Source organism: Leptidea sinapis, chromosome 22, assembly GCF_905404315.1.
Source record: "Leptidea sinapis chromosome 22, ilLepSina1.1, whole genome shotgun sequence".
In the NCBI taxonomy this organism is placed as follows: domain Eukaryota; kingdom Metazoa; phylum Arthropoda; class Insecta; order Lepidoptera; family Pieridae; genus Leptidea; species Leptidea sinapis.
The window spans coordinates 7003851-7031220 of record NC_066286.1 but is presented as its reverse complement, the minus strand read 5'-3'; the positions used below and the strand labels follow the sequence as shown (position 1 = coordinate 7031220).

At 36.0% G+C, this 27370-nt stretch overlaps 1 protein-coding gene across 4 annotated transcripts; it reads right to left on the bottom strand.

Annotated features, from left to right (window-relative positions):
* Nucleotides 1-49: 49 nt before the first annotated feature.
* Nucleotides 50-26688, bottom strand: LOC126970781 (pre-mRNA cleavage complex 2 protein Pcf11). 4 transcript variants are annotated; one of them, XM_050816856.1, is made up of 16 exons: nucleotides 26400-26688; nucleotides 26105-26317; nucleotides 25235-25360; nucleotides 25008-25160; nucleotides 24400-24564; nucleotides 22891-23061; nucleotides 16402-17134; nucleotides 12624-12777; nucleotides 12238-12539; nucleotides 10596-12158; nucleotides 8967-9297; nucleotides 8238-8464; nucleotides 7732-7958; nucleotides 6350-6514; nucleotides 3927-4095; nucleotides 50-1909 (listed from the first exon to the last, which is right to left on the bottom strand). In XM_050816856.1, exons 2-16 carry the CDS (start codon nucleotides 26261-26263, stop codon nucleotides 1560-1562), a joined length of 4995 nt encoding a protein of 1664 aa, XP_050672813.1. In that variant the 5' UTR covers nucleotides 26264-26317; nucleotides 26400-26688; the 3' UTR covers nucleotides 50-1559. The 4 variants fall into 4 exon arrangements, with proteins under 4 accessions (XP_050672813.1, XP_050672812.1, XP_050672811.1 ...); XM_050816855.1 differs by having other exon boundaries at nucleotides 24984-25160; nucleotides 26442-26688; XM_050816854.1 differs by having other exon boundaries at nucleotides 24984-25160; nucleotides 26400-26683.
* Between the last annotated feature and the right edge of the window lie 682 nt (nucleotides 26689-27370).

The following is a 27370-nucleotide window of genomic DNA, read 5'->3' as shown; positions in this document are numbered from 1 at the left end:
ACTTCCTTTGTATGATCTTGATATCAAATGGAACATCATGATTAAAAACTTCTATCAATAATTAAAGTAACTTTATTTACAACCAAAACCCAATAACATAAGCAAACACATATTTATCCTAAACATGAAAGTAAATAATACAATGAACAGTTGTCGACAACTTTGTGCACATACTGTTGATAATCAATTATAATGCCTAGAGATTCTTAAAAATAACACTAACAAAACTAACTCCATATAATAGATACAAAATATATTTACACAAGTAAATTATTCATTAAATGTTCTTAATCCACTTCTATAATATTATCACATTTTTGTGGTGTTTTGTTTTTTCATAGATTTATAAGCAATTAAAGCTAGGCAGATAATATGATGTCTTAAATGATATTAATTCTAGGAATCAAGGAAGAAGTAGAAAGTGACAAGATATAAATAGTTGCAGGAAAAAGTTTAATTACAGCACAAACTGTCGGTTATATTTTTGTTTAATCAATTTAAGGCAGTATTACTAATATTTTCGTTCATTCAATACAAAATTCTATATAAACTATATCGTGATAACAATCACAAATTTGAAAGATTTATACGTTATAGCCCGCATTGCCCCTCAGTCGCAAATATACATATTATTTCACTAACCATAAACTAAGTATACACTAGAAGAAAAAATTACAGCCAATATGTTTTTTTTGTTTTCTGACTTTTTACCTTATGGGGGTATATATTTTATAAAATTTATTTATTAAATTAATGTATAAACTTGAAAACTCTACAGTGGCCCCAAAAATGATAGTTCATTTTCATCATCATCATCAGCTGGAAGACATCCACTGCTGGACAAAAGCCTCCCCCAAAGATAAATCAATAATTGCTTGATTCTAAAAAGATAATATTTATAAAAGTACAATTTTGGGCAAAATAAATTAACCTTATCAAGTTACTGATGTATTTTTGAATAATTAAAGTTTTGGATTGCTTTCTATTTTCATAACGCATATTTCGTGGCATAATTATTTAATACTGTATCTCGCGCGTTTGCAGTGATACAAATTTACGAAACAATTAATGACGTTATGATTACGTCAATATCAATCTATTTATATGCAACTACCCACAAAACAACTACATTATATATTGACATTTTAAAAATTATTTACAGTTATTGCTAATCAGCGGCAATTACATTACAATCATGATTTAAAGTAAATTAAATAAAATTAAGTAAGTAAGTGCCAATTATTGATAAGTAAACAATTTCATTAAAAAAAAAACATTTGATAATTTGGTGAACCTTGAGCATCACATCTGTTTATGAGATCTTGAATATACTGATCAAATAATTTTTAACAGTTCATTATCAAATTATATTTGTGACTGAACTAAACTGTAAAAGAAAATCAAAAGAATAGCATATCAATAGTTACACTGAATGAGTAGATTTTCAATTATATCTCTGTATATTTGGCCACAGTTTATAAAACATATCATTTATTGAGCATATTTCATTATTATATACACACAAATTGACGGATTGAAAATAAAATAACAGCTGCCAATCACATGATTGAACAAAGTCCGGACAGCTCACTGCCTCGCTGCACTGGTGGCTGTCTTCCAAACTGAATTCCCTCCAAAGTTGGCTTGAGTTTAAACTCCAGTTCCTCTTCCTCTCCAGGCGGGAGAGGCTCATCATCAGCACTGATATCGTCAAGCACCTTGTCATCGGGTGAGTTCACAAAGGTGGGCACTTTATTAATGTTGATTCGGATCCCTCCAAACGCCACAGTGGGGGTGGCGTCTTCCAGTTGCAGGTTGCCATCAATGGATGAGGTGACGGTGCTGTGAATGATCTCTACTGGTGGTGGCGCCACGTGTTCCTCCTCCGCTGTTATTATGGGCTCATCATCTATAAAAAGAAATATCTTATGAAATTGAATAGTGAGAAAATATGTATTTTAGCCTGTCTTTGCAAGCCTAGTTTGCTATCTATTTATATTGTGGTCCACCTATACTTTGACCTTAAGGATTAAGAGTGCTCTTGTGATTCATGTAAGTTGGTTGTTATGATGGTAGGCGATCATTCTAAAAGATGTTTTAGTACAATAATCAACTCTCACAATCACGCTCATAAATTGTCTGAAGCAAAACTGTCTACGCGTCTATTAGGCAGAGTCACAGAGTACATTAAATAATATAGGTATAGAGTTGTCAGTCAATTTCAAGGCAAAAGCGACATCGCGTGGGAAGTTGGCGAAACTTTCCTCGGTTATACCTACATATACGTATAACATAAATACCTGTATTATGGTTGTTTTAATTGTAATATTAATTTTACACAGGAATTCCGCCATAAATTTAATGGCAGAATTACTGAAATGTAGATATTAGGAACTGAAGTTACAATAAATAAACATATTATTTCCTTCTTCTTTTATTGTAATACTGTATAGCGAATGTTTGCATTACATTCTCCTCATCGTGCGTCGAAATTGCTCCTCGAAGTAGTTTATTGATGGACTGCACCAATTACGTAAAAATATCATAGTAGATATAGTAAATATCTTGTCAGTCAATTCGGAACTATTCTCTTTGCATTTTAAGGATATAAACGGAAATTAGTATATACTCAACACGCAACGAACACCAAACAACAACAATAATGAATAAGCAAAGCGATGGCGGCAAATAAATTAATAAACAAGATGGCGATTGGCGGCTACCTACTTTGTAGGCGGGCGAAGCGGGTCTGTGTATCAATCAGTGCCCTCTATAGAGAAGTTGACAAATTAATTTTAATGTGATGGTATTGTGTTTCGACCGCGCTTTGAACACAACGCCACGCAATGACAAAGTTTCCAGTGAAAAACTGTTCAAATAACAGCATATCCAAGCTTTATTTTATTTATTTGGAAAACCAACAGCTTTAAAAACTTAAATAATACTTAAGATAATTACAGAGAGCCAATTATAGGTTTCCACAATTAGTTAAAAAATTATTTTAAATTATTAAATATAATTATAAAATTAGCTTAAAAAGAATGGAATATCTTTGTTATAAATTTTGTTTATGTCAAAAGGTGGTAAAATGAGCATGACGTTAAATAATCATTATCCCATAACAGGTAATGATACGACTGTAACAAGACCAGACCGAGTTGATTTGAACCTTGCGATTCCGTGTTATTTTTTTGATTATAAAAATGACTGATCCGAGTCCATCAGGTTCCATACCAACAGAAAAAAAACGAGTTTTTATTCATCAATTTATTAATCAAGCACGAGAAATGGCGAAAAATGTTAGACATGTGTGTTAATAATAAGCAGAACAAAAATTTTGAAATTTAATTATTAATGTTAAAATGATGAAAAAATTTATAAAATAAGTTTTTCATCATTTTGACTTAGTGTCAGTACTATAGATAGATCTAACTAGTCGTAGAACCGCGCTCTAGTCTGACAGTACTAGGTTTTAAGACAGATGTGAGGTAATCGGTTTATCTCGTTACAAATCGAAGTAGGCATGCCTACCTAGCCGCCCATACATTGCTGAATATCGTTTAACTGTGACCAATACTTTTCTAAATAAGATCTATGAAATACTCGTTGCGTCGTATAGGGATTTTTGGGACTGCCTACCGTACGAATGTAGTATGTATCTAGCGTAAGGAAATATTGAATGAGTTGGTGTTCAATAGAAGTTTGGTAAACTTAAATAGTAGCAAATTAAACTAAATGAATTTTATTATTTAATATTTTATTTTTATTATATATTGAGTAACTGTATTTATTTATTTAAAGGCATATATGGAACGCACATCCCTGCCTAGTGTAAAATAGTAAACTTGAAGCATTGCTTAAATTTACAATCATGAATTTAGTTATCAATATAATTATGTCACAGCACTATCTGTAGATGTACTCACCCGGGTCGATGGGCTCCTGCTTGATGGTGACGGCGAGTAGCGCGGCCTGCTGGTCCCGCTGATCTCGTTCTGCGACCGTCTCGTCGTCCGTGTCCTCGTCGTCGCGCACCACCACCTGCTCCACGGGCTCACACTTCAGCACCACATCGTCCTCGTCGCCATCATCCACCTGCGTAAACCAATCGTAAACAATTATTTGACCACCGCTTTACTATACTTTCAGACATCGTAGTAGATATCTATGAACATGATTTACATCCATTTCCTGAAATTTAGCATACATATCAACCATGCACACATATAAATACAATATTCCCGTTAGGTAAAAAACTTAATTGAGGTTTAATTTAATAAACCTTTTATGCAAATCTTATACCTTTAATATTAATAAACTACTATTATTTGTATGTGCTATCTATTGATAGGGATTAAGTCGGTGCTTGCCCGCTTGGCTTGTTTTTCTCTAGACAAAGCTATCCCGCTCAAAGTCACAGGTGGCAAGTGTAGGTACCTGCTATTACATTTGGCTTGAGACTATATATGAGACCAAATTGCAAACATTCCGCATCAAATTAAAGAAGAATCACGAAAATCGGATCATAAATGTCAGAGTTATTCGTGTACATACATAAAAAAATACCAATTGAATTGGGAACCCTCCTCCTTTTCGAAGTCGGTTAAAAAATATCGAGTCATACAGAATAGAAGACGAGAACTACTATTCATTATTAGTAATTTAAATACTACAATCCGGCCACACAAAAGATGTTTGCCCGGAGTCTGATCAGACTACACAGAGACAGACCAGGTTAAACAAGCACCTATTTACCATGGGTGTGATTGACAGTTCTTTATGCAGAAAATGCATGGAAGCAATGAAACATGGAGCAAGTGCTAAAAGAGTGCAGAAGTGTCAGTGATGTCTAGTCGTGTAGCGGGTTCGATTCCCGGTTCAACCAGGAATATGTTTAAAAATCTATGAAAGCAGTTTAAATTGTTTTTTAAATTAAAATAAAGACTTCTGTCAGTCAAATATTACGTAGTTTATGTTAATCTACAATATTTAAGGTACTTTACGTACGTACTTTATATTTTTTTTTATGAAATAGGAGGACAAACGAGCGTACGGGTCACCTGGTGTTAAGTGATCACCGCCGCCCACTTGCAACACCAGAGGAATCACAGGAGCGTTGCCGGCCTTTAAGTGAGGTGTACGCGCTTTTTTTTTAAGGTAGGAATGTCGTATTGTCCCGGAAAAACCGCACAAGGAAGCTCATTCCACAGCTTTGTAGTACGTGAAATAAAGCTCCTTGAAAACCACACTGTGGAGGACCGCCACACATCCAGATGGTGGGGATGATATCCTAACTTGTGGCGTGTCGAAGGTGGAATTCGGCGGCAGGAATCAGGTGTTTGCGATTGTGCAAAACTCCATGTGAGGCCGGACTTGGACGTGGTGCTAGAGCGCTAGAATGTAATTGCCGGCTTGAAGTATTGCCGTGCTCTATTAATGACGCCCAGCTTCTTCGAAGCCAATTTGGCTTTGCCCTCCAGATGGCCACGGAAACGTAAACGCGTAAACTTGAGTCTTCTGGGGGTTAAATTGGACAAGGCTAATATCACCCCATTCCCCGACCTTTTCAAGAGAGGACTCGATAGAGGACACAAGTTTTTCCCGGCACTGGTCGACGATTTACCGAGAGAGACTGCTGCATGGTCCGTGTATACGGTACATCACCAGTGCTGTCGTGAAACAGCGTGGGAGATACCACACAGCCTTGTGGCACTCCAGCGTTCACGGGCTTCGGGTTCGATCACTAACCGTCGACAACGACCTGAACGCTGCACCCAATGAGGAAGCTGGAGGTCCACTTGCATAAGCTGTCGGGAAGCCCAAATGATGGAAGTTTTGAGAGGAGCCCCTTGTGACATACACGATCAAAGGCCTTCGCTATATCCAGGCCAACTGCCAGGCCTTCCCTTTGCTTTCAATAGCCGCCGCCCATCTATGTGTTAGGTATACCAGAAGATCACCTGCCGACCATGGCGAAAGGGAAAGAATAAATTGTATAAGTTTAGACTATTTTATATGGGATGCATTACCCTTTAGAGCTTGAATTCATTGTTTGTGAAAATGATGGTGCAGTCGTGATTACTGTCCTATTTAATTATCGCATCCAACAAATAGAAATATATATTAACTATAACAGGTCGACCTAGCACCACAAGCAGCACCCATTCACGAGTTGACACATTGACCAGCCATCATTCTCTTCGCACATATTTGAAAGAAGTGAACAACTGGGGGACGATCAGCCACACAACATAGCATACCATTGCATGATAACTACATTAATGCTCACAAAGCAAGCCTACAAATGATTCTATATAATAATATTAAAGTGGATTTTATAATAACATACCTCAACAGCTTCAATGGTTTGCTCTGGCTCCAGAACTTCTACCACAGACTCATTGTCCGAGTCATCATCATCCAGGTCTTTGATTTCTATAGCTTCAGGCTCTTTGCTCTCTTCTATTATGTCCACTGTACTCTCCTCTTTAGGCTCGTCTTTTGATATTGAAGCCTGTAAATACAAAACGTCTCTTACATACTACACTAATAAAAGGCATTAATTTTCTCAAAATTGATTCCTTTAGAATTTTGATGTCACTTTAAACACTACCAACTACTTCGGAAACAAATGGCGCTCTGTGAGAGAAGCGGCGCAGGAAAATCTCTCACCATTCTTCTTTGCGCTCTTTTTAATAAAAATATACAATATAATACTTTCATTGTCATTATTATAATTATTGTCTCAGGCTGTCCGATCACTTAGATATTCAGCTGTTAAGTAGTATGATTTAAGACCATGATAATGCTAACCAAATGTGGCTACAATGCAATATTACTATCATATTAGTCTATTATTATTATGGCTTCTCAATCCTGATCTGATATAAGCAGATCCTATACTGTTTGCTACTACTTATTGACCTCACGTTAGTTAGTTCCTGAATTATATGTTAGTTATAAGTGTATACTTGAAAATACTAAGAAGTCAATATGTGTGTTAGCTAAGTGGTTTAACAATCAAAATAGTATGGAGCTAATGATAAGCGTTGCTTACTGCTTAAGAGTGCCATTAGTCCAGTAATTTTATTTAGCTAGTGAAACGGACTTCAAACCGAAAAACACAGTTATGCTTGCACACTACTTCACAGCAGAAAAAGGGGCTTTCTTTATATACATGTACCATTGGTTTGTTTGTATATTAGTGCGCGCATTACGTAGAAGTCATTCACTAGGATCAAAGTGAGTGATAAATATGAAGTTTTCTTTTGGGGCGTATAATATCAAAATTGATCCACACTATTGAAAGATTATGTTATTTGTAAGCCTCATAGTCGTGTGCGTTGAAGCGTGACATTGCGCGGAGGATTTTGCCCTGTGCTTTCTCGGGTCATTAAAAGAATAGGGAAGTCCCAGGCCCAAGGGTGTCATTAGAGCCTGCTAGATTTTGGGTTCCACAATGGCTTTTTCTGCCGTGAAGCAGTCATGTTTAAGCCATGTAAGCATTATTGTGTTTTGGTCTGAAGGCGCCATAGCTAGTGATATAACTGGGTAAATGAGACTTAACATCTTATATCTGAAGGTGACAAGCGCAATTGTAGTGTCGCTCATATTTTTTGGGTTATTCAAGAATCCTGAGCAGCACTGCATTGTAATGGGGAGAGTCCTGCTTGTCTTGTCTCTTACTGCCATATAAAAAGGTCAGCGGGCAGCTAGTGGTAGTTAAGTCACCTTGTAGTCGTCGTAGCACAGCGGATGGTAGTAGTTGTCGTCATGCCGCACAGAGTTCCTCAGGTGCCACTCCTCCTTGTCCTCGTTGTAGAACTGGTCGAAGGTGTCGCCGCACAACGCGCAGTGGTGCTCCGCCGGCGGCCCGGCCGCAGCACTCGGGGTCTCCTCAGCAACTTCCACCGGTTTTTCGCCTTCCTCAGCGCCACCCGTCTCGAACCAACTCTTTTCTACAAGACAAAGATATTTACTTACATCATTTATAAGTCTAGAAAGAGTCTCTTGCTGTTACACAACCGATGAAAACAGGCCAGGTTCAAAACTTTAGTGTGCGTGACAAGCTACGTCTTACACTCGTGATCAGTATAACACTTTAGATAAGTAATCTTCGAGATATTCTTCTTTGAAAATTTAAAGGTTTTAAACGGAACAATAGGTGCAGAGGCAGTGACTCCAAACAAACAGTACACTTTCAGTTAGTTCTACTGATATAATGGCAATATCATCACCTCTCTCCTCCAAGTCCTCGACCTCCTCGTACAACACCCAGTCGGACAGGTCGTAGTGCCAGTGACGACTGTGGGCACGCCGGGCGGAGTCCCTCTCGCGCCGGTTCTGCCGGAAGTGCCAGTCCAGGTGCTGGGAATACCGCACCGTGTGCTCGGGCGGGAACCGGGCGCCGCACCCGCTGCACTGCATGCCGCCGTAGAGCTTCGCCACAATACCCGGCTGCTTACTGCAAAATCACAAAAATTGTTAAAATAAACGCGTGTTACAATAGAATCGTTACGGAGAGGTACTTTTAATGCGTTCATTTTGATGTATGTTCCTAGACCAAAAGTAATTTTTCCATAACTTAGATGCCTAACACATTATCGTGCGGAATACCCCTTGTATTATAACAAGCTGTTATGTTCTATATATTGCACATTAACACATTAAGGAATTTGCTAGAAACTGCGATAATCATAATGTTGACAATACGAACAACAAACATAAACTTGTTATGCATACTATTCGGTTTGCCTCCAAGTTACTTTGCAAATCCGACAACCACGAATAAGTATTTTAATTTTTTGGGTATTTATAGCCTATGACCCACACAAATAATATGGCTTGCTATTCAAACCAGAAATAAAAAAATCGATTCAGTAGATGCTGAGATCACACCCTACAATGTCACTAACTTTACCTACCTCTTCATAATATTAGTATTTAATATAGACAGCAATACTCACACTCTCAGAGTCTCTGGCTTGAAGAAATCTACCCTATGAATGACATTTTTATCTTCCTTCACTTTCTGCGCATCTTCTATCTTCTCTGACTTATCTGATTTTATCTCTGTTTTCTCTGGCTCCTTTACGACAGAAACGATGCCAGTAGCCACTAGCTTCGCGAAGAGATCGTTAACGTTAATGTTAGCAAGCATTGGCATTGGGTTTGGCTTTTCTTCTGTACCCAAGCCAGGTATGACCTCGGGTTTGGAGAACATCGCTTCCGTGGTGTACTCAGAGCTCGCCGCTGGAGCCATGCTAGTGGGCATCAGGCTTGCTAGCATATCGAGACCTGGAACAGTGATAATAATATAAGCCAATAGTAATATTTAAACTTAAATTAACTCCTATAAGGTGGGTTGATGACATAAACAACTTCGTCGTTGAAAAATGTCTTTCCTACGAATCTTTGACAAAGGCACCCTCTATATCTTTCCACTCAATTCTAATTATTACTATTCTTATATTATTCTACTTATTATTACAAAAATATTCCCTAGTGAATATTTTTGCGACCGCTTTATTTCGTCTTCCAGCCTGCTTAATCCTGTACAACTTCTGTTTACAAACCAGAGGGTTTATTTAGAGAATTTTTAAAGACTCGTACGCTAATATACAATAATAATATATAAAATATAGTACAATAATATAGCTTACACACCAGAGTAACATATAGGCTATAATTTATAAAAATATTGCGTAAATTATCTATACATTTAAATAAAATTGGAGTGTCTGTTTGTAATATTGAAATAACCGGTTTTTTACTAAATGTATATTATGAATACATATATGGTACATACACCAAAATAACATTTATTACAATTTTTGACTGTCTGTCTGTTTGTTACCGCTAATCCGGCGACTTTTATTGGCAGGTAGCTAATGTAATAAGGTGTAACTGTCTAACTCTAAAAACAATTTATATGGCAAAACAACGTTTACCGGGTCAGCTAGTATATTAATAAACGATTGTCAGTTGGAGGTTTATCATCGCGGAACTTTAACAATGTAATTATTATGACGGGTACTCACGATAAATACTTTATTGATTTGATGACGATGGTGGTCCCGCAGCGATCACGATTCATGCAATTGGATCGAAATATCGTGAGTACCCGTCATAATAATTACAATGCCAGTCGGACTGTTGTTCAATATAATAATAGAACTGAAAGAGAGTAAATGTAGCTTAAGGATAAAGTCAACGAGAAGCGTCTCCTTTACGAACATCCCAACATCCGCGTCGGCTAGAAAATAAATACAGATAACCTGACATGTCGGTTGGTAATTAGAAGCGGTCGTACACTCGCTATAGCCCAGGTACTACCCTTACACACTACAACACTAACTCGATTTTAGCTCTACTAGTTTCAACATAGTATGCCATGTTTCTTGAATGTTAGCTAATATACCAAAATATTATTTACGTGAGTGAATATAGCTCATAATGTGCTCTGTCGAGTGAAGCTCTACAGTTTTAATATTAGATCTTTTTTTACTAATATTTTCAGATCTCCGGTAGTTTGGTAGGCTTCCGGTAGGTAGTGGGTATTTTATTATAGTTTTGTAAAGAAATGTATTATTTACCTTGATTTTCATTCTCCGTAGTGGTCACCTTTGATGAATCTTCAGTAGGTTGTTCTTCATCCGTTTCCATGGCAATGTGGTGGTTAAGGACAGGCATTGAAGGAGCCGCTAAGGCTAACGACCCCTCCATATTTGCTATATCTACGTATCCCGGCTTTATATTCTTCGGCAGCGCTGAAAACCTGATGAAGTATTTCTCGCCATTGACGTATATAGGCTTCGGTAGGTCTCCAAACTCGACTTGGAAAGGCCGCTCGTTAATAAGAACAGTCCGTAATGCGTCTACAAACCGAATAGTGAAGAACTGTCCGTTAACTTGGAACTTCTGTACTTTGGCATCTAAATATACAGGACACACTATAGTGGCGTTTACAATAAGGTTTATTTTCCCCGCGACGAGATCGGTTCTTTTAGTTTTTCCTATGTCTACCTGGGGTAGTGGTCCTTCCAAATGTACTAAATGAGGTTTACCGTCGATAATCACACCCATGGGTTGTCCGCCAAAGAAACATTCATACCACCCGTCGTTGATGTACATTTCTCTAGTCGGAGCGCCGAATCTTATATTGAATGTTTGATCGTCCATTTCTACTTTCTTGTATCCTTCGTTGAAAGAGAGCACTACAGAATCTTTGTTATCAAACGTAACTCTCCGACAACCGGGCAGGAATTTGATTTCCCTTGGATCATCCCAATCCAGCATTATGATAGCTGTTTCGCCGTAAAACCTTATTTCACGTGGAATACTATCGATTTGTATAGTCTTAACGGGATCTCGATCAATGTACTCGATGATTCTGTAGTCAGTCGGTGGGATCGGACAACCAGGAGCGCCCAGTGGAGGTGGCGATGAACACCTTTCGTAGGGAGTAAGAGGACTTTCCCCTTGAAACATGCCTATCATAGGAGTAGGTAAGGGAGGCATTGGCATGCGCGGATCAAATGGAGGCCTTGGCATTCTATCGAATTTACCTCTAAAGAAAGGTGGCATCGGCCCTCTAAACCGTCTAGGCCCAAAGTCTTCCATCCTCGGCCTTGGCTGACCACGCCACATCGGAAACGGACCCATCGGAGGGAACATTGGCATCATGGGTGGCATCGGAGGCAACATATTCATTTCATTCTCAACATCGTCATGATTAATTCGCATATCAGAATCCTGTTGACTTATTTTATTGTCAGACGCAATATCTACAAACGGGGCTGGGGTTACTCTTTCATCTATATCGCCAAATCTATTCGCGTCCGATGGAGATGATTTTGGCGACACTATTTTATGATTTTCTTCATCGATATGCGCTTTCAATTTTCGTTTAGATACTTCCAACGATTCCCTTTGTTTGGCTTCTTTTAGTTTTAATTTTTCATTGAGTTGCAACACCTGGTACATAAGAGTGTTGTACTGATTTTTATCGAGTTGCCCATCATTGTATTGTTCCTTAGCTTGACTCATAATTATCGAAATGGTCTTTTTATGATCATCGGCATCAAATTCTTCGACACTTTCAGCATGCACATCATTTTCATCAGTACTAAGAGTTCGACGTCGTTCTTTTTCAACACCTGAAATAAACAATTTTAGTATTAGTTTAGATTCCACGGGATGCTATTTTTATCTTTTCAATTGATACGGTATACATACTTGGAGACTTGCTAAACAAAAATGGCCGCCCGAGGCGATCTTTACTCTTCGTTGCTTCTGCTAATTTAGCTCTTACTAGGTCCAATTTTGAAGGAGTCTTTTTTGTAGCTTCTTTCTCCTTGACTTCATTCCAATCCTTTTTAGGTGAACCTACTGGCGATATATCTTTATCTACTTCTTCTTCATCATCTATTTTAGCGTCTTCTTTGACAACAGAAATCTCATTTGGTACAAGGGTAGGTGCACTAACTTCCTCAACTTGGGGTAGTTGACGTAAATCGACATCTTCATTTCCAAATAATCTACAATACGCATGAAATTATGGTTATGTGTTTGAATGTTTTTAAACATAGTCTTTATTACAATATAAATATAGCACTACTTACATGTCAAATTTCTCTAGCTTATTCTTTTTAACTTTGCAATCAAGAGCCTCCGTTGAGGGCCTTTTTTGTGCAATAGATGCAGCTTGTTCTACTATAACAGGATGTAAAATACGCAAATCAACATCCTTATTTTCGACAATAACCTCAGGTACATCTGAAAACACCACTTTTTATAACACAATTAAGTTATTTTATGCATCATTAAGTTTATACCCTTTCTTTACCTTATAACACTATATCTGAAGTTTCGTTGGTCTTGCTGGCTGATTTGCACAACACCAGATCAATTATTATTGATGGATTTCCTAGTTTTGGTTATTAACGAACACTTAGTTTAGCTGACTGTATTCGAGATTAACAGTAAACATTTTTTATTGGTATTAAATTAAAATATAATAAAATGCTGCGCTTAAAAGATGCAGTTTCGTCACTAAATTTTGAAGTATCAGTAACTGCCATTACTGATAAGCTTATATAATTATCTTTTTCGTAATTAATAAATGTTTAGTATTTATTTCTTTAGCAAAAACTTCGTTAAATCCATTAGTTTGTGATAAAATTATTTCATTATTTCAAGCTTAAAACATTAATAATTAAACATGTTATGATCTAAAGATTTGTCATGCTACTTCCTCGTAACAATTATTGCGTGACCAACTTTTCCACCGGAATTTCTATTTTAACTAATTATTTACAAAGAGGTTTTAATATTTTTCCAAGTCTCTTCCAAACTTTAAGGAATATTTGGCGATTTGGGCGTAAAAAAGTTCACAAAACTGATAAAACTATAATTAAAAATATCGAGAGTTGGACAAACGAGCATGAGTACGGGTCATCTGATGGTATGTGATCTCGTGGGATGATGGTGGGATCTCAGTCCATACTCTCTTGTTATCCAGAGGAATCACAAGAGCGCTGCAGACCTTAAAAGCGTCGAAAAAACGTACATACAAATGTTAAAACAGAAAACACTAATAGGTGGCCGGCAAGGATCGAACCGGGGCACTGTGGTGAGTGTCAACGGTTCTACCTATTCGGCCAATGAAGCTTTTCAGGACTTTAAAATCATTTTAGAACAGCAGTCAAGTTGCATAATGTTGACTCGGCACAACTAGAGGGCCAGAGAATTGGTCATTCATTATTGGAAAGGCCTTTACGGTCTTTTTTTTATAGAAGGACAAACGATGTTAAGTGATCACCGCCGCCGATCACATTAGCACCACCAGCACAAGATAATCAATACAGATGTATTGTTGAGAACTTAAGAGAAGTTACTCGAACTGTTTTTAATATATTACAAAATACACATTACACGCTGTCGGTTATGTAGAGAAAGATACTTCTATGTTTAATGCACTTAAATTTCAAAGAAATAAGCGAACTAATTATTGTTGAAACGATATTTCTAGCAATGTCTACATGATTTAATTCTAAAAATATTTAATTAAGATTTAAGCTAAGTCAAAGCTCTCCAGCACATAGAATGAGGAAGGCTATATTATAGTGGAACCGGAATAACAACGCGAATGAAATAAAGAAAAGACTTGGCAGATCAAAAATAAATTGGGTGGGAATAAACATATTCTTATGTAATTCGTTATACAACTTGTAATATTACATTAGGCTATCCTTTGCCGGAATAATTCTGAATAATTCCAACGCGGTACAGTTAAAAGATGTTAGAACACTAGATGTACATCTATTATTTATAATTAGAATACACAATTAGATCTTAATTAAACATTAAAAGTGGCTATGTTAATTACGTTAGAAGAATCAAAATATTAACTAAGCTATAAAATATCTTTCAATTAAATAGGATTTTGAAATGTCAGATCAAAGTGCTCTTTCAAAATCCAAACATTCCAAAAAAATAATTGATGTTATTTGAAAATTAAGAGAAACCTCTTTTGTGCCGTGGGATATTTCACTATTCTTAGCGAAGCTGTCTTAATATTTATACAGCAGGAACATTTCGACTGAGTTTTATGAAGTGATTATTACGACCAATCATAAAACATTTATATGTTTCGTTTACAATAATGTTTAATATAATATTCAAAATAAGCATCAGTGAATGTGTTATGTCTGTCTAAGTTGGAGAAACATTTTTGCAAAGATCAAAATAAATGGACCCAAAATTGACCCCAGGGCACCCCTGATATAAAGGTTATAAGTATTATGGAAGTTCTTATTTTTTTTAGACTGAATATGTGCACATGGATTATGGATGTAAGTCTTAACATCTTATGAATAATAAACCTTATGGTAGCTTCTTTTCATTTCCTGGGCGAAGTCACATGACATCCAGTAAAAATGCTTACAAAATTAACTGAAATATACAGTTGAATAGGCATAAAGGAGATCAAAATATTAAGTAGAATTGTTATCTATTGCCCTGATCTTTCATTGAAATCGTACTTTATACTCTCTTATTGTTTTAACCCCCCTTTGACTGCGGTTTATCCATCCAACTTACAATAAACTTTCAATTACCTTTTTCTAATAACCCAAAAAACTCACAACAAAACAATCAACATTATAAAGCTTTAAGAGCATATATTTAAAAATAATTAAAATTTGTAGGTGCGGCTTAATGGCATGTTAATCCCTTTCACTGATATTGATAACAAAAGGGGTAACAAGTACACAAAAGTGTCAATTATCAATCCACGCAAGGGCCTTATAGAATATAAAATCTAGTTTCCTACAATACAGTAAAATTCACACTACCAAACTTAATTTTGATATACGTAATTTTTTAAGTAGTAAAACGATAAAGAACATTGAGCAAGGACCTACTTTAGTGCTTATTTATTCGATCGAGAAATTTATTCAAATCTTACATTCGGCTCCTATATTTTCAATACTATAATCAGGGGCGTACAAGTCATGCCGATGGCAGGCGTATGACGCCAAGCTTCGTACAGGATGGAAAAAAACGAATTGTTGGTTTTTATCACTATCTCTTCATTTAATTATGCGTGTTATTTAGAGATAAATTAATTGGCTATAATTTATAATTAACGCATTTTGTTTTCATGGGATGGAAATACTTATTTTTTATATTTCAGAAACTATTATGTTAGAATCAAACTTTGATAGACTATCTGTCACGTTTTTTTATATTAATACGTCATTATGACGAAACGGGCATGAAATGTACGCTCCCTGACTATAATCAAGAACTACATATAAAAAACCAGAAGTGTTAGAAAACCACATTATGAAAAATATATGAAAAAGAAGGGATTTTTTCAAGGTAATATTATTCTATTTAGTTCTTACCACCATAAAACTTAACCAGCATCATCAGTGTCAAATCCATTGCCTTCAGAAAAACCTGGTAAAACTTCTTAATCACCAACTTATTAATAGAACTTGCTAGAATTGCACTATCTTTTTCCAGTAAAGAGTAAAAAATTACATACTTTTTATAATAGTTTGATTTTAGGTAAAGTGAATCACAAAATAATTTATTGAAATAATGAAATAACTTTGTTAATATTATCACCAAGACTGTACGATCTTTTGTGAAGTTTTATATCATTTTAGTTTCCATTGTGTCAAATTTTCACTGGTCTATATTACCAGATAATGCATCGGGTCTTATCAATAAAGGGTTATGAATGAAGCCCAAACATTATAATAGGAATACTCTCACAGATTATAAAATGTTTTATTAGAAAACAAGGGTATTAATATCACAGATGGACTAGAAACGATCGCAAATCGTAACGAATAACCTAACCACGCATTCTAAACAATGAAACCTTACTTGTAGATTCTTCCGGAACTATTTCTTGCACTTTTTCATTGCGATGTTCTGGACTTTCCGATTTCTCTTTGTTTCTTCGCATGTAGCGCTCCTTGTGGTAATTTTTCAGTTCTTTAAAGGCGACCACCTCCTGCTCGGCTGCCTTATTTGTCACTTCCGGACAATCTCTTAGTTTTGCTTTCTTATCTTTGATTTTCTGTCTCTTATCTGGAGAACTAGAACTATCTTTAGACCCAGAGCTATCTTTCGAGTCCTCATTTTCCTCTTTTCTCTTCTTTCTCTCTCGCTGAATATCTTTCTTTCTCTTTGTTGTAGGAGGGAGTTCTTCTTTAGGTTCATCTCGATTGATTTTAGGTATTGGTGGAAGTTTATTAATTTTTTTAGGGTCAGGTATCTGCAACCGATCAATGTAATCGTCATTTGTTAAATCCTTATCTTTGTTGTCTCTTTCGTGCCGGCGGTCTTCGGACTTCTTGGGCCGGTGTCGGTTACGTGCAACAAGCCTAGGGTCGCGTCGCCGTTGTGCGCGGATATCGTTGGGAACGTCTATGGTGATAACGTTCTTGTGCTTGATGACACGGTCAAGGGGTTTGATGTCGAACACGTTAGGGGCAATGGGGGGCGCCACTGCATTGGACATCTGACGGCGACTGAGTCTGGGGTCGCGACGTGCGGTTGCAAGCGCGCCGCTCACGGGCGCAATCCGTCCCGCGCCGCTCGACTTGTTGACTGGCTGCGGATAACAAAGACTTGTCAAAACATTTATTAAAAAGTAAAAAATTATGAAGTGCTATTCAACCAAGGATGTTTTACTCTTTCCAAATTCCTTTACTTATTGAAAAAAAAAAAATTAACTCCCGTTCACTAACACTTTAATAAATCCAAATCACTAAAATAAATTTGGTTAAATAATACCTATCACAATAAACAAACAATCACAACAAACGTACGTAAATCAACCAATAATTTTTTTTTACATACTATAGATTTATTAATCAATAGTTAGTTACATAATTGCTGATAAATAAATATTTATAAGCTAAATAATTAAAATTAGGATATTCATAGTTAAAACTAGTCTAGCCATAACTGTTCCAGTCCGTATTAAAATATGGAACGCATTTATAACATGAAAATATTCGACCACTCCTCGACATTTCCTACCCTAAATTGAAAGAGACTAAGTACATACAGAGGTCATTGAGACATTTTTAAATAAAAGCGCGCTACTTATACTTCAACCTAATTCGATATGGAAAATATGAGAACACCCAGAAACAGCTGATTTCCGAATAGGCTGTCATCACGAAGTGTTTAATAATAATCCGAAAATCCACAATCGTACTTATGATTCGTCGCGAATATTCATACTAATAAACATGTAGACAACAACCCTTGTTGTCACACTGCCCGTGTAACAACCGAATACCTAGAAGAAGTCGGTATCGCCACATTGGACTTGCCAGCGCTCAGCCTTGACTTGAATCCCATTGAGCACGTGTGGAATGAACTGAAGAGGAAGGTTCGTTCCAGGACTATGCTATTCATGTCTAAATGATATGAAATCGTTGATTGATGAGTGGAAAGGTATCCCACAAGAATCAATTCAGAAGCTATTCAGGTCTACGAAGAATCGTGTTCGAGCAGTTATTAAGGCGAGGGGAGGGAACACAAAGTACTGACACTTACTGGTAAGGGAAGAATTTCGTCTGACTGTATGACTTAGGACTCGCAGCCTATAAGACACGTAAAATCGTAAACTACTGAAGCAGTACGCAAAGGGAGGTCACTGAAATAAAATCGTTTAAGGATGAGAATTTTTTACATTTGGGCAACATTTTAACAAACAAAATGACCGTATTTATGCTCAAAGCTCTAAGGAACCTTCCCAACAGACAACGACAGAGTGCAACAAGGGCACTATCCTACTTCAGTGATGGTTTGTTGGGGTTTTAGTTATGAACGAGTGACTGAGCAATACTTTTGTGAAAAAGGTATCAAAACGTCGGCACTAGCCTTTCCGGATCGGCGCTCTCCACCACAAAATGTACGCCTTAGTTTGGCAAGCGTTCGGCGCTCGCGCAGCTTTTTCCCCGTGCGTATTATTTTACGTGTAGTAATAAAATGCTTATAACTAGGGTGATTTGAGTGACTGTCACTGAAAGCTATTGAAACAAGCTATAAGACCATGTATAAATTATTCATATTGTGTTTTTATTTTATTTCACACAGACTTTTCATTCGACAATAAGTGTAAAAATAGGTATATTTTAAAATAAATGTTGATTTTCAATGTTAATTACTTGTTTTATTTATTTCCTTTTATGTTTTTGTAATGAACATTATATGTTCATTATAAAATAAAACCAAAATCTCCACAAAGAACAATCTTCGTGCAAAGTCTTGATAACGACCGCTCGCTGCGCTGCCCGGGAAAAAGTGAACACAAAAATGCTATGTCCGTAAAGCTATGACGTCGACTATTGGTGGCCTTGAATCGTAACGGATCGAAATGTGTATCGGACTTCACTCGTTCATAATTGCGTAGGCAAATAAACCATCTTGTAAATAATAAGGGTGAAAACTGGGTGAGGTAAAAGAGTGCCTTGGGGCACGAAGTCCGTGTGTTTGGAATTTCAAGTGCCTGCGGGCACGTCCGATGCGGAAAGGCTAGTGTATCAACACAACAACACCATGTTACCACCAATAACCTAGAACGGGTCTTCCGGAAAGATTCATCGATGCGTCATCAAGCTCGGTATACGCGGTCTTGGTGGGAACGAACGTTTCGGACTTCATCAGAGCTGACGACTGGCCGTCGTCAAGTTCCAATCTTGATCCATCCTTAAATTTATGGTCAGTTTTAAAGAGTACTGCTTGCTCTAAATGCCATGATAATTTGGAGTCCATAAAACAATTGATCCGATTGGCAGTGAAGAATTTTCCCATGGAAAGAGAGCGTGCTTCCATTGATAACTGGCCTCAACGGTAAGGGACTGTATTACAGCCAATGGAGGCCACTTCGAATAACCTTTTTACATTTTAAATTGTTTTAAATTTATGTATTAAACTAACACACTGTAAAAGTAAAAAAATATATTTGCAACAGAAATTTTTTATGGCAAGACTAGGTGAAACTACTACTCTTGTGAAAATGAAACCCAAAAAGTTCGGAGAATATTTTGTTTCTTATTCAAATGTGAAAAAGAGTAAATTGATCAAAACATCTATTGTTCCGATACAAGGGTAACTATTTTAGATAGTATTTTCATTGGTAGTTACAAAGACAGAATATTCTAACAAATAAATTAATATGTTACAAGATATATCTCTCTTAATGTGCTTGTCTATAATGTATCCAGTACTAGAGAAATTTTATATTTAAGGTATGTTCCGCACTGCGAGCACTGCACAGTGGTATCACTGTAGAAAAATTCGTTCCTGTCAGTATACTGCCGCAGTACCCTAGGGAAATAAATGACGTCATAAATCGCCGCCATATTCTACTGTGAGCACTGGCGTTTCCGAGGTAAGGTACTCGCAGTACTTTGATCACGTGATCAGTCAAAACCACTCGGGTGCCTAACGTTTTATAAACAATACCTACAGTTTAATCCCAAATATTTTTAATTTGACAGTATTCCAACAACAGTTATTTTATAATAAACTAGAAAACTTTAATACCTTCATTTGAATGTTGCGTCAAAAAATGCGGCTGACAGTATACGAGATTGCGTTCCGTTTTAAATAGTAACTAGTGTATAAATAAGATTCGGCCGAGTATCGTTAATTTGCTCCTACTTGAAGAGTTCCGATACTTTGTCATGGATTCCGTAATCAGAACCTAACCAAACGCTCACCAAACTATCTTTGAAGTATATCCTTTCCAATAAAAAAGGAATCATCGAAATCGGTTGGCGCGATATTGAGTTACTCGTAAATTTATCATCCACTTTGTTTTACCTATGTATAGCAGATTTAAGACTTTTATGGTTTTCTCATGGATTCCATTGTCAGATCTGGACCAAAATACAATGGGACCACACGGAAAGCGCCAGCTTTCATATAAAAAAAGAATAATCAAAATCGGTTCACCCAGTCGAAAGTTTTGAGGTAACAAACATAAAAAAAAATACCGACGAATTGAGAACCTCCTCCTTTTTTGAAGTCGGTTAAGAATAAGTATTTAATGGGTTCGAAACAAAATGCTTCATCATGCAATATGACATTAAGTACTATCACTCAGTTTCGTCTTCTCCGTAGTCAACACGATTGAAAAGAGCAATAAAGCATTAAATACTTATTTTTTATATTTCAGAAACTATTATGTTAGAATCAAACTTTGATAGACTATCTGTAACTACGTTTTTTGAAACATCCTGTGTGTTTATATTAATACGTCATTATGACGAAACGGGCATGAAATATACGCTCCCTGATAATGAAGATTTAATTTTGAACCATATATTTTTATTTTCGTTTCAAATATTCATTTTCATTATGATGGGTATACTATACGCAATCCTCTACGCGCTAGTCCCACTCGCACTTGGCTATTCTATACCGGTGTGCCGTGAAACTTTGATTGAACTCCTAAGGTTGAAAACACCTGAACACGACGAAAATACCCCATAACCCTACCCACCCGTCTGCAACGACATTTATTTTTATCTTAGCAAAATTCACCTTAATTTGTAAAACTACGGTGGTTTAAGTTCTACGCCCCGCAGGGGCTTAACCCGCGAGGTGCCAATCAGGCGTCTGACGTCTGCTATCAAAACTACAGCGGTAGCAGATATTTTTTCGTTAAATATACACAGAGTAAGACAAGCTACACGATATACCACAAGAAAGGTAATTTAACAGACTATAAAAGTAAGAATATTTAATTTTAAAACTTCATCTGTGTAAATACGACAAGCCGTCAAAATGCGGTCAGCCGTTTAGCCCTACTTTAAACAAAATTTGTTTAAATTACATAGTATCCATTGTTTATGTAATCTAACAAAGCGCTAGTTTGTTTAATAACAAAAGCCGTTTTTATAAACAAGCCGAAACACTTCAAAAGCAATAAATTTTATTGTAACACGAGCCCGTTGAAATTGGCGTCGGTAACGCGCGGCGGCTTAAGACGGGCATGTGCGCCACGCGCTTTGTGGCGAGCTTAGCCAGTGACGGGTTAATGTTGGGTCTTATTTTTAAAGGCAAATGTGTAGAGTAACTAATACAATAAAAAAGCTGGCAAATAACTGTTTTTTGTGCAAATGTTTTAAGTTTTCTTAAGTGTTAATTCCGCCAATATTTGTCATTAAACAATTCGAGACGTGTCAGTCTCGTGCCAGAGTTTGGCGAGTCAATATGTCCTGAGGATGACTCGTGTAGAGGCGAATTGTTTAAATACAAATATTGGCGAAATTAACACATAAGAAAACTTAAAAAATTAAGATAATTATGGATTTCCGCAAATTAACGTCTACTTCAATAATTTTTTTATTTTTTGGCGATTGCTGAAGGGAGAAAGTTTATTTTTTACAGTATTTAAGCACATCTGGGCACTTCATTTCAAAATTATGCGAAAACTACACTAGCAACCCATTTTTTTTTCTAATTACATAATATTTAAAATGCTTAAAAATTTATTTACGAATCACTGCTCCCGGTCTAATAGTTCAAGAGTTATTGTTGATCAAATAGACCCCTTTACTTGCAGGCGTGTGTGTGGATACCGAAACATTTGTATAGGGAGTAAGAAAGACACAGCCTCTCTATTAACCTCTATTTTGAGCAATGCACGCTCACCGACCGGCACCGACTTCAAAGCTATCAATATGTAGCACATACAAATAATAGTACTTTATTAATATTAAAGGTAAAGGTTTGCATAAGAGGTGTCTTAAATTAAATTTTTAGTTATTTGATACTTTTCAGTTTTTGAAGTCGGTTTATTTAAACGTAGTTTATTTTTTACGTTTTAGTGTCAGTTAATAATAATATATAATCAACTTGAATGAAAACTCCAAAAAAACCCGTACACAGAAAACAATCATGTCATCCAGGTAGACGAAAATTTTCATATAAATGTTCATAAAATGAAAACTACTGGGCCAAACTATGTTTAATTTTTATGGGATCAAATGGCACCTATTTCGCATCAAACAAAAAAAGAATTACGTAAGTCGGATCATAAATCTGAGTAATCGGTGTACATACATAAAAAAAAATACTGATCGAATTGATAACCTCCTCCTTTTGGAAGTCAGTTAAAAATATACAGAGATTTGGTACATTTAAATGCATATGTATATTAGTATGGCAGCACTAATAGGAAACATAGATTTATCCTACTAATATTATTATGTTTTTCTAAAATTTTTAATGGATATAATATAATGATGTGATATTGCTTCTCAGATTCTTAAATCTTTAGCATAATTATTCCCACAAGCCCAGGTATGGCCTATTTAAAAAATGTATATAAATATTACTCACTGGTCCCAATCTCTGTTTGACCGACACCACTGGTGCAAGTTCTGGCTGCACAGGTGGTGGTACGACTGGAATGTCAGGCACGGTGGGCACTGCAGCGATCTGAGGCATTACTGGGGCCACAACTGGATTGACCATCGCCAATGGCACATTATTTGTTGATGGAGTTACTCTCTGAAATGTATTCGTACTCATTAACAAAAGCTGAATTTAACTTTATCAAGTAAAATGGCTATAGCATACAGATGATACTCACATTCTCATATTTACGATAGCCCAAATAGAACACTAATAGTTTTGTTTATGACAGTGGAGAATATATAGAAGTGTTACATCACGACTAACCACAGTCTTGAGGAATAGGACTAGCTAGTTATATTACAATTTTATTAGCAAAATGTTGTCCCTAAGCTTCCCCGGGGCATAAAATGAATAGGGAAGTCCAAGGGTGTTTGCTGTAAGAGGTGACTTAGGTCATTTGCATAGGATGCCGGCTAGATTATGGGTACCACAACGGCGCCTATTTCTGCCATGAAGCAGTAATGTCTAAACATTACTGTGTTTTGGTCTGAAGGGTGCCATAGCTAGTGAAATTACAGGGCAAATGAGACTTAACATCGTGACACTCAGATTTTTTGGGTTTTTCAAGAATCCTGAGTGGTGTAATGGGTAGCTCGTATCAATTACCATCAGAATGTCCTGCTTGTCTCGCCCCTTATTGTCATACATAAATGAACATATACATAGTTGTCATCATCTCTCCTCTTTAGCCACTGGAATAGCATCACAAGAGTGTTGCAGGTCTCTATGGTGGAGGAAACCGCTTTTATTGAAGGTTGCCAAGTCATATCAACCTGGAAACACCACTGAAGCAAGCAGATTCCAACATTGAGTTTTGGATAAACATAGTTTCTTGATATAAACACTTTATGACCCACACCTCCAGTTGTTAATAATTGGTAAAGCCTATGGATGAAGATAAGGCTAAGGCAGACCATCTCCATCTCATTGAACTTCAAATGTACCATTTACAAATGTCATCAGCAAATGTAGTGTATATAGATTAGTGGACATATCAACTAAACTTTTATTTCAAATTAAAGAAATTGAAATTTTCTTGTGATTAAATAATAATAATAAAATATCATCACAGCAAATTTATAAATAAACAATATTATGAAATGAGAATCATAATGGCCTTGTAGCATTTTTACAATTCTTAGTAATTTTGTACAGTTAAAATGGCCACAAATAAAATAAAAAAATACAGAACAACAAAACCTATTTCAGATATTCAAATTACTCAAGGAACAATTTCAAAATAACAGATTTTCTTTGACCCTGATCTGGACGAATTGTTCCCAGGTGAGTGTAAAGCAATTTAACAATATAATATCATGTAATGGTGTTCGACAAGTAAAGTCACATGTCCAAAACCCTTCAGTCATTTGTTATATGTGGATTCCACATTTCAACAACTTTGCAAGTTTATAAACATAAACATTACTTTACCTTTTTAGTGGTTTTCTCTGCAAGCTCCAGTTGCCTTCTAGTCTGCTCAAGCTCCATCTCCACTTTCTTACGCTGAAGCATAAGCAGTTCTTGTTCCTTTTTGGCAAGGATGCTGCGCATTCTCTCTTCATCGTCGGTCAGTGTGGATGTGGTTGGTGCTGGAGCCTGTAAACAATAATATATATATTATGCTGATATAAGAACATATTACTGATATATAACTCATACTATTTTCCATTTTTTTGTTACAACAATAATGTACTCTTTTACAATACTTCACTGCATTTGGAAATTGCAAGTTATACTTATAAGATATATTGCTCAATGGATAGTGAGTGATCATAATGCTTTTTGTTATTTACACACATATGGTCTAGAATAATAACCCTCCAGAATTAACTATTCCACTTTAAAACATGCAATAAGAGAATCAGCAGTATATTTTTCTAACTATAAAGATTTAATAAAATCTTAAATTTCTAAGCTGAATAAATCTATTTCAGTAGGGCAATAATAAGGCAATGTAAACATTACTACACAGGCAGGATTTCAGCTTAAAATAAATAAAAACAACTAAAAAACACCTTTTTCAGAAAATTTGGATTTACATGGATGTTTGCCTGGTGTGGTTGAGCTTGAATTGGCCAAGCAGGATCAATTAAATTTACTTTCACATCCAGCTGGTACAGTTTTGTTGATGGAAAAACATCATGCCATGTCTCTCTCAACTTGAACATTTGTGACCTAACCTTCTCATCCACCTGTAATGACAAATACACAAGTTAATTCACGATTGAGGTAAAGAGACAAAAAAAATTTCATTTCAATTATTTACCTGTTTAAAAGTCTTTGTGAAGATATTAACAATGATCTGCGAAAACTTCTGTGTATATGCACCACCAACATTCTTGATAATAGAATCAACTAAATACAAGACTGGCAGCTTGATGTCCGAGTGAACCTGTGTGGAGAAAACCTCTGATGGTGATACCCTGAAGCTGACAGTCTAATGACTGATTCAGATACTTAGGATCAACAAGTTATCCCTCAAGTATGTTGCAGGTGAGAATAATACAAGAATTTATTCATCAAACCCATTTAATTAGACATTAATTAGAAAATAAATAAGTAGTCTGTTTTAAAAACTCTTTATTTCATTACAATATGCACTTACACAACTGGAATAATGTGAGTTTCAGTACTTATATACCAATATTGGTAATATTAATTTAATTGGTAATATTCAGGTATCTCCCATATTTCGTTTTTAAGTATGAAAACAAAAAAGAAAACAATTTATAAAATTAATATGAACAATGAAATGAATTATTCAACCAGAACCCCATGTTAAAATAAATTCAATAATGAAATACTGTAACATTACATAAACTAATGTTATAGGGTAACATAAATTACAAGAATCTTGACATAGATTACAATTTTTTTAGCTAAATAATATACGAGCTTTCAGAATATCTAGTAACGGTAGATGTAAGCTACACTCTACCATACTAAATTTGTCATATTGTGTGTAATATGTTTGGGAGATACCTAGCTGGCGACTAGTTATAAATTAACAGAAAATTTGATTTACAATAGAAGTTAATGCAGCTTGCTTCTGCGTCACCACTTTCACGGAATTAAGAATATCACGTGATATAGTGGTGCGTCAACCGCTCACCGTATTTTAAATATAGAAATTCACCTTCTCCAAATGCTTCTCCACCGTGTCAACGATAATCCCTGCATGCTCGATATTTTCTTCCGCAAGTATTGTGAGCATGTTGATCAGGGGTTTGCTGTTCACGGTCAGGTCGGCTAAGCTCGACGCATATTCGTCCGATATTTCTTTTTCCTTCGACATCTTGATCCGTTAGCACCAATATCACCATAACAATCCAAAATTAGTACAGCATCACTGCAAAATAACATTTAAACATATAAAATGTGGCTTTCAGAACTAATATGGCGTACTTCAAGTAGACACGTCGAAGACTTACGTTATGGCTGATAACGAGTGCCTTTATCTGGATACTACTCACTATATTATTGTTTATTTTCACGTTTCAATTGAATTTCACATTATATCACGTACGTCCATCTGATAACTTTTTGTACATCAATTCAATACAGCAATTCAATTCAATTACAACACAATATCAATTTCTATTTTCTAATTGATGTACCTAGATTTTAGGCGCAGTCCGCAGATGCCAGATTTGCCTCTTTAGGAGTGACTGTCAAAGAGAACATAAAGCATAAACTATAAACACTACCTAGATACGTTCCGAGCATAGACCGAGTATAGGAACTAGACATCGGTTTGACGTGGCCAACATGAGACAGATAATATCCTATATATATATATATATAGGTACAATACGTATATAATATAACAGAAGTGTTCTTTCACTATCACTTTCATCGTAAAACACAACATCGCACAATATTTCCTTCGATTCGGCTAAAAATTATCACTGATGTTGAATAAATAGTGGATAATTCACACATTTCACAAGTTTTCTGTGCAGCGCTGTCCAGTTTGTTTAGCACACCGGGTGTGCTGACCTTGAAAAAACCGGCACTCATGGCGAAACAAAAAATCTAATCACTCTATTTCATTTCTTTACAGAAGACTCGCATAAGTTGTTCTTTTTCTCGTATGAGTGAAACGGAAGCTATCAATATATATATATATATATATATATATATATATATATATATATATAATATAATTAGTCTAGTTACTATACTTGGTCTATGGTTCCGAGCTTGTTCACTGTTCACTTCAGTGTACAAATAATATATTATAATCTAATGGCACAGCCTACAGATCACTATTTTATAATACTGTAGTGGTATATAATTCGGCTCATCAAACTTAGCCCCGCAAAAAAAAAAACTATTTTTGAATTTTCAATATCGCATATCGTTAGTTCGTAGTTTGTTCTTAATTGTTCGCTATAAATAA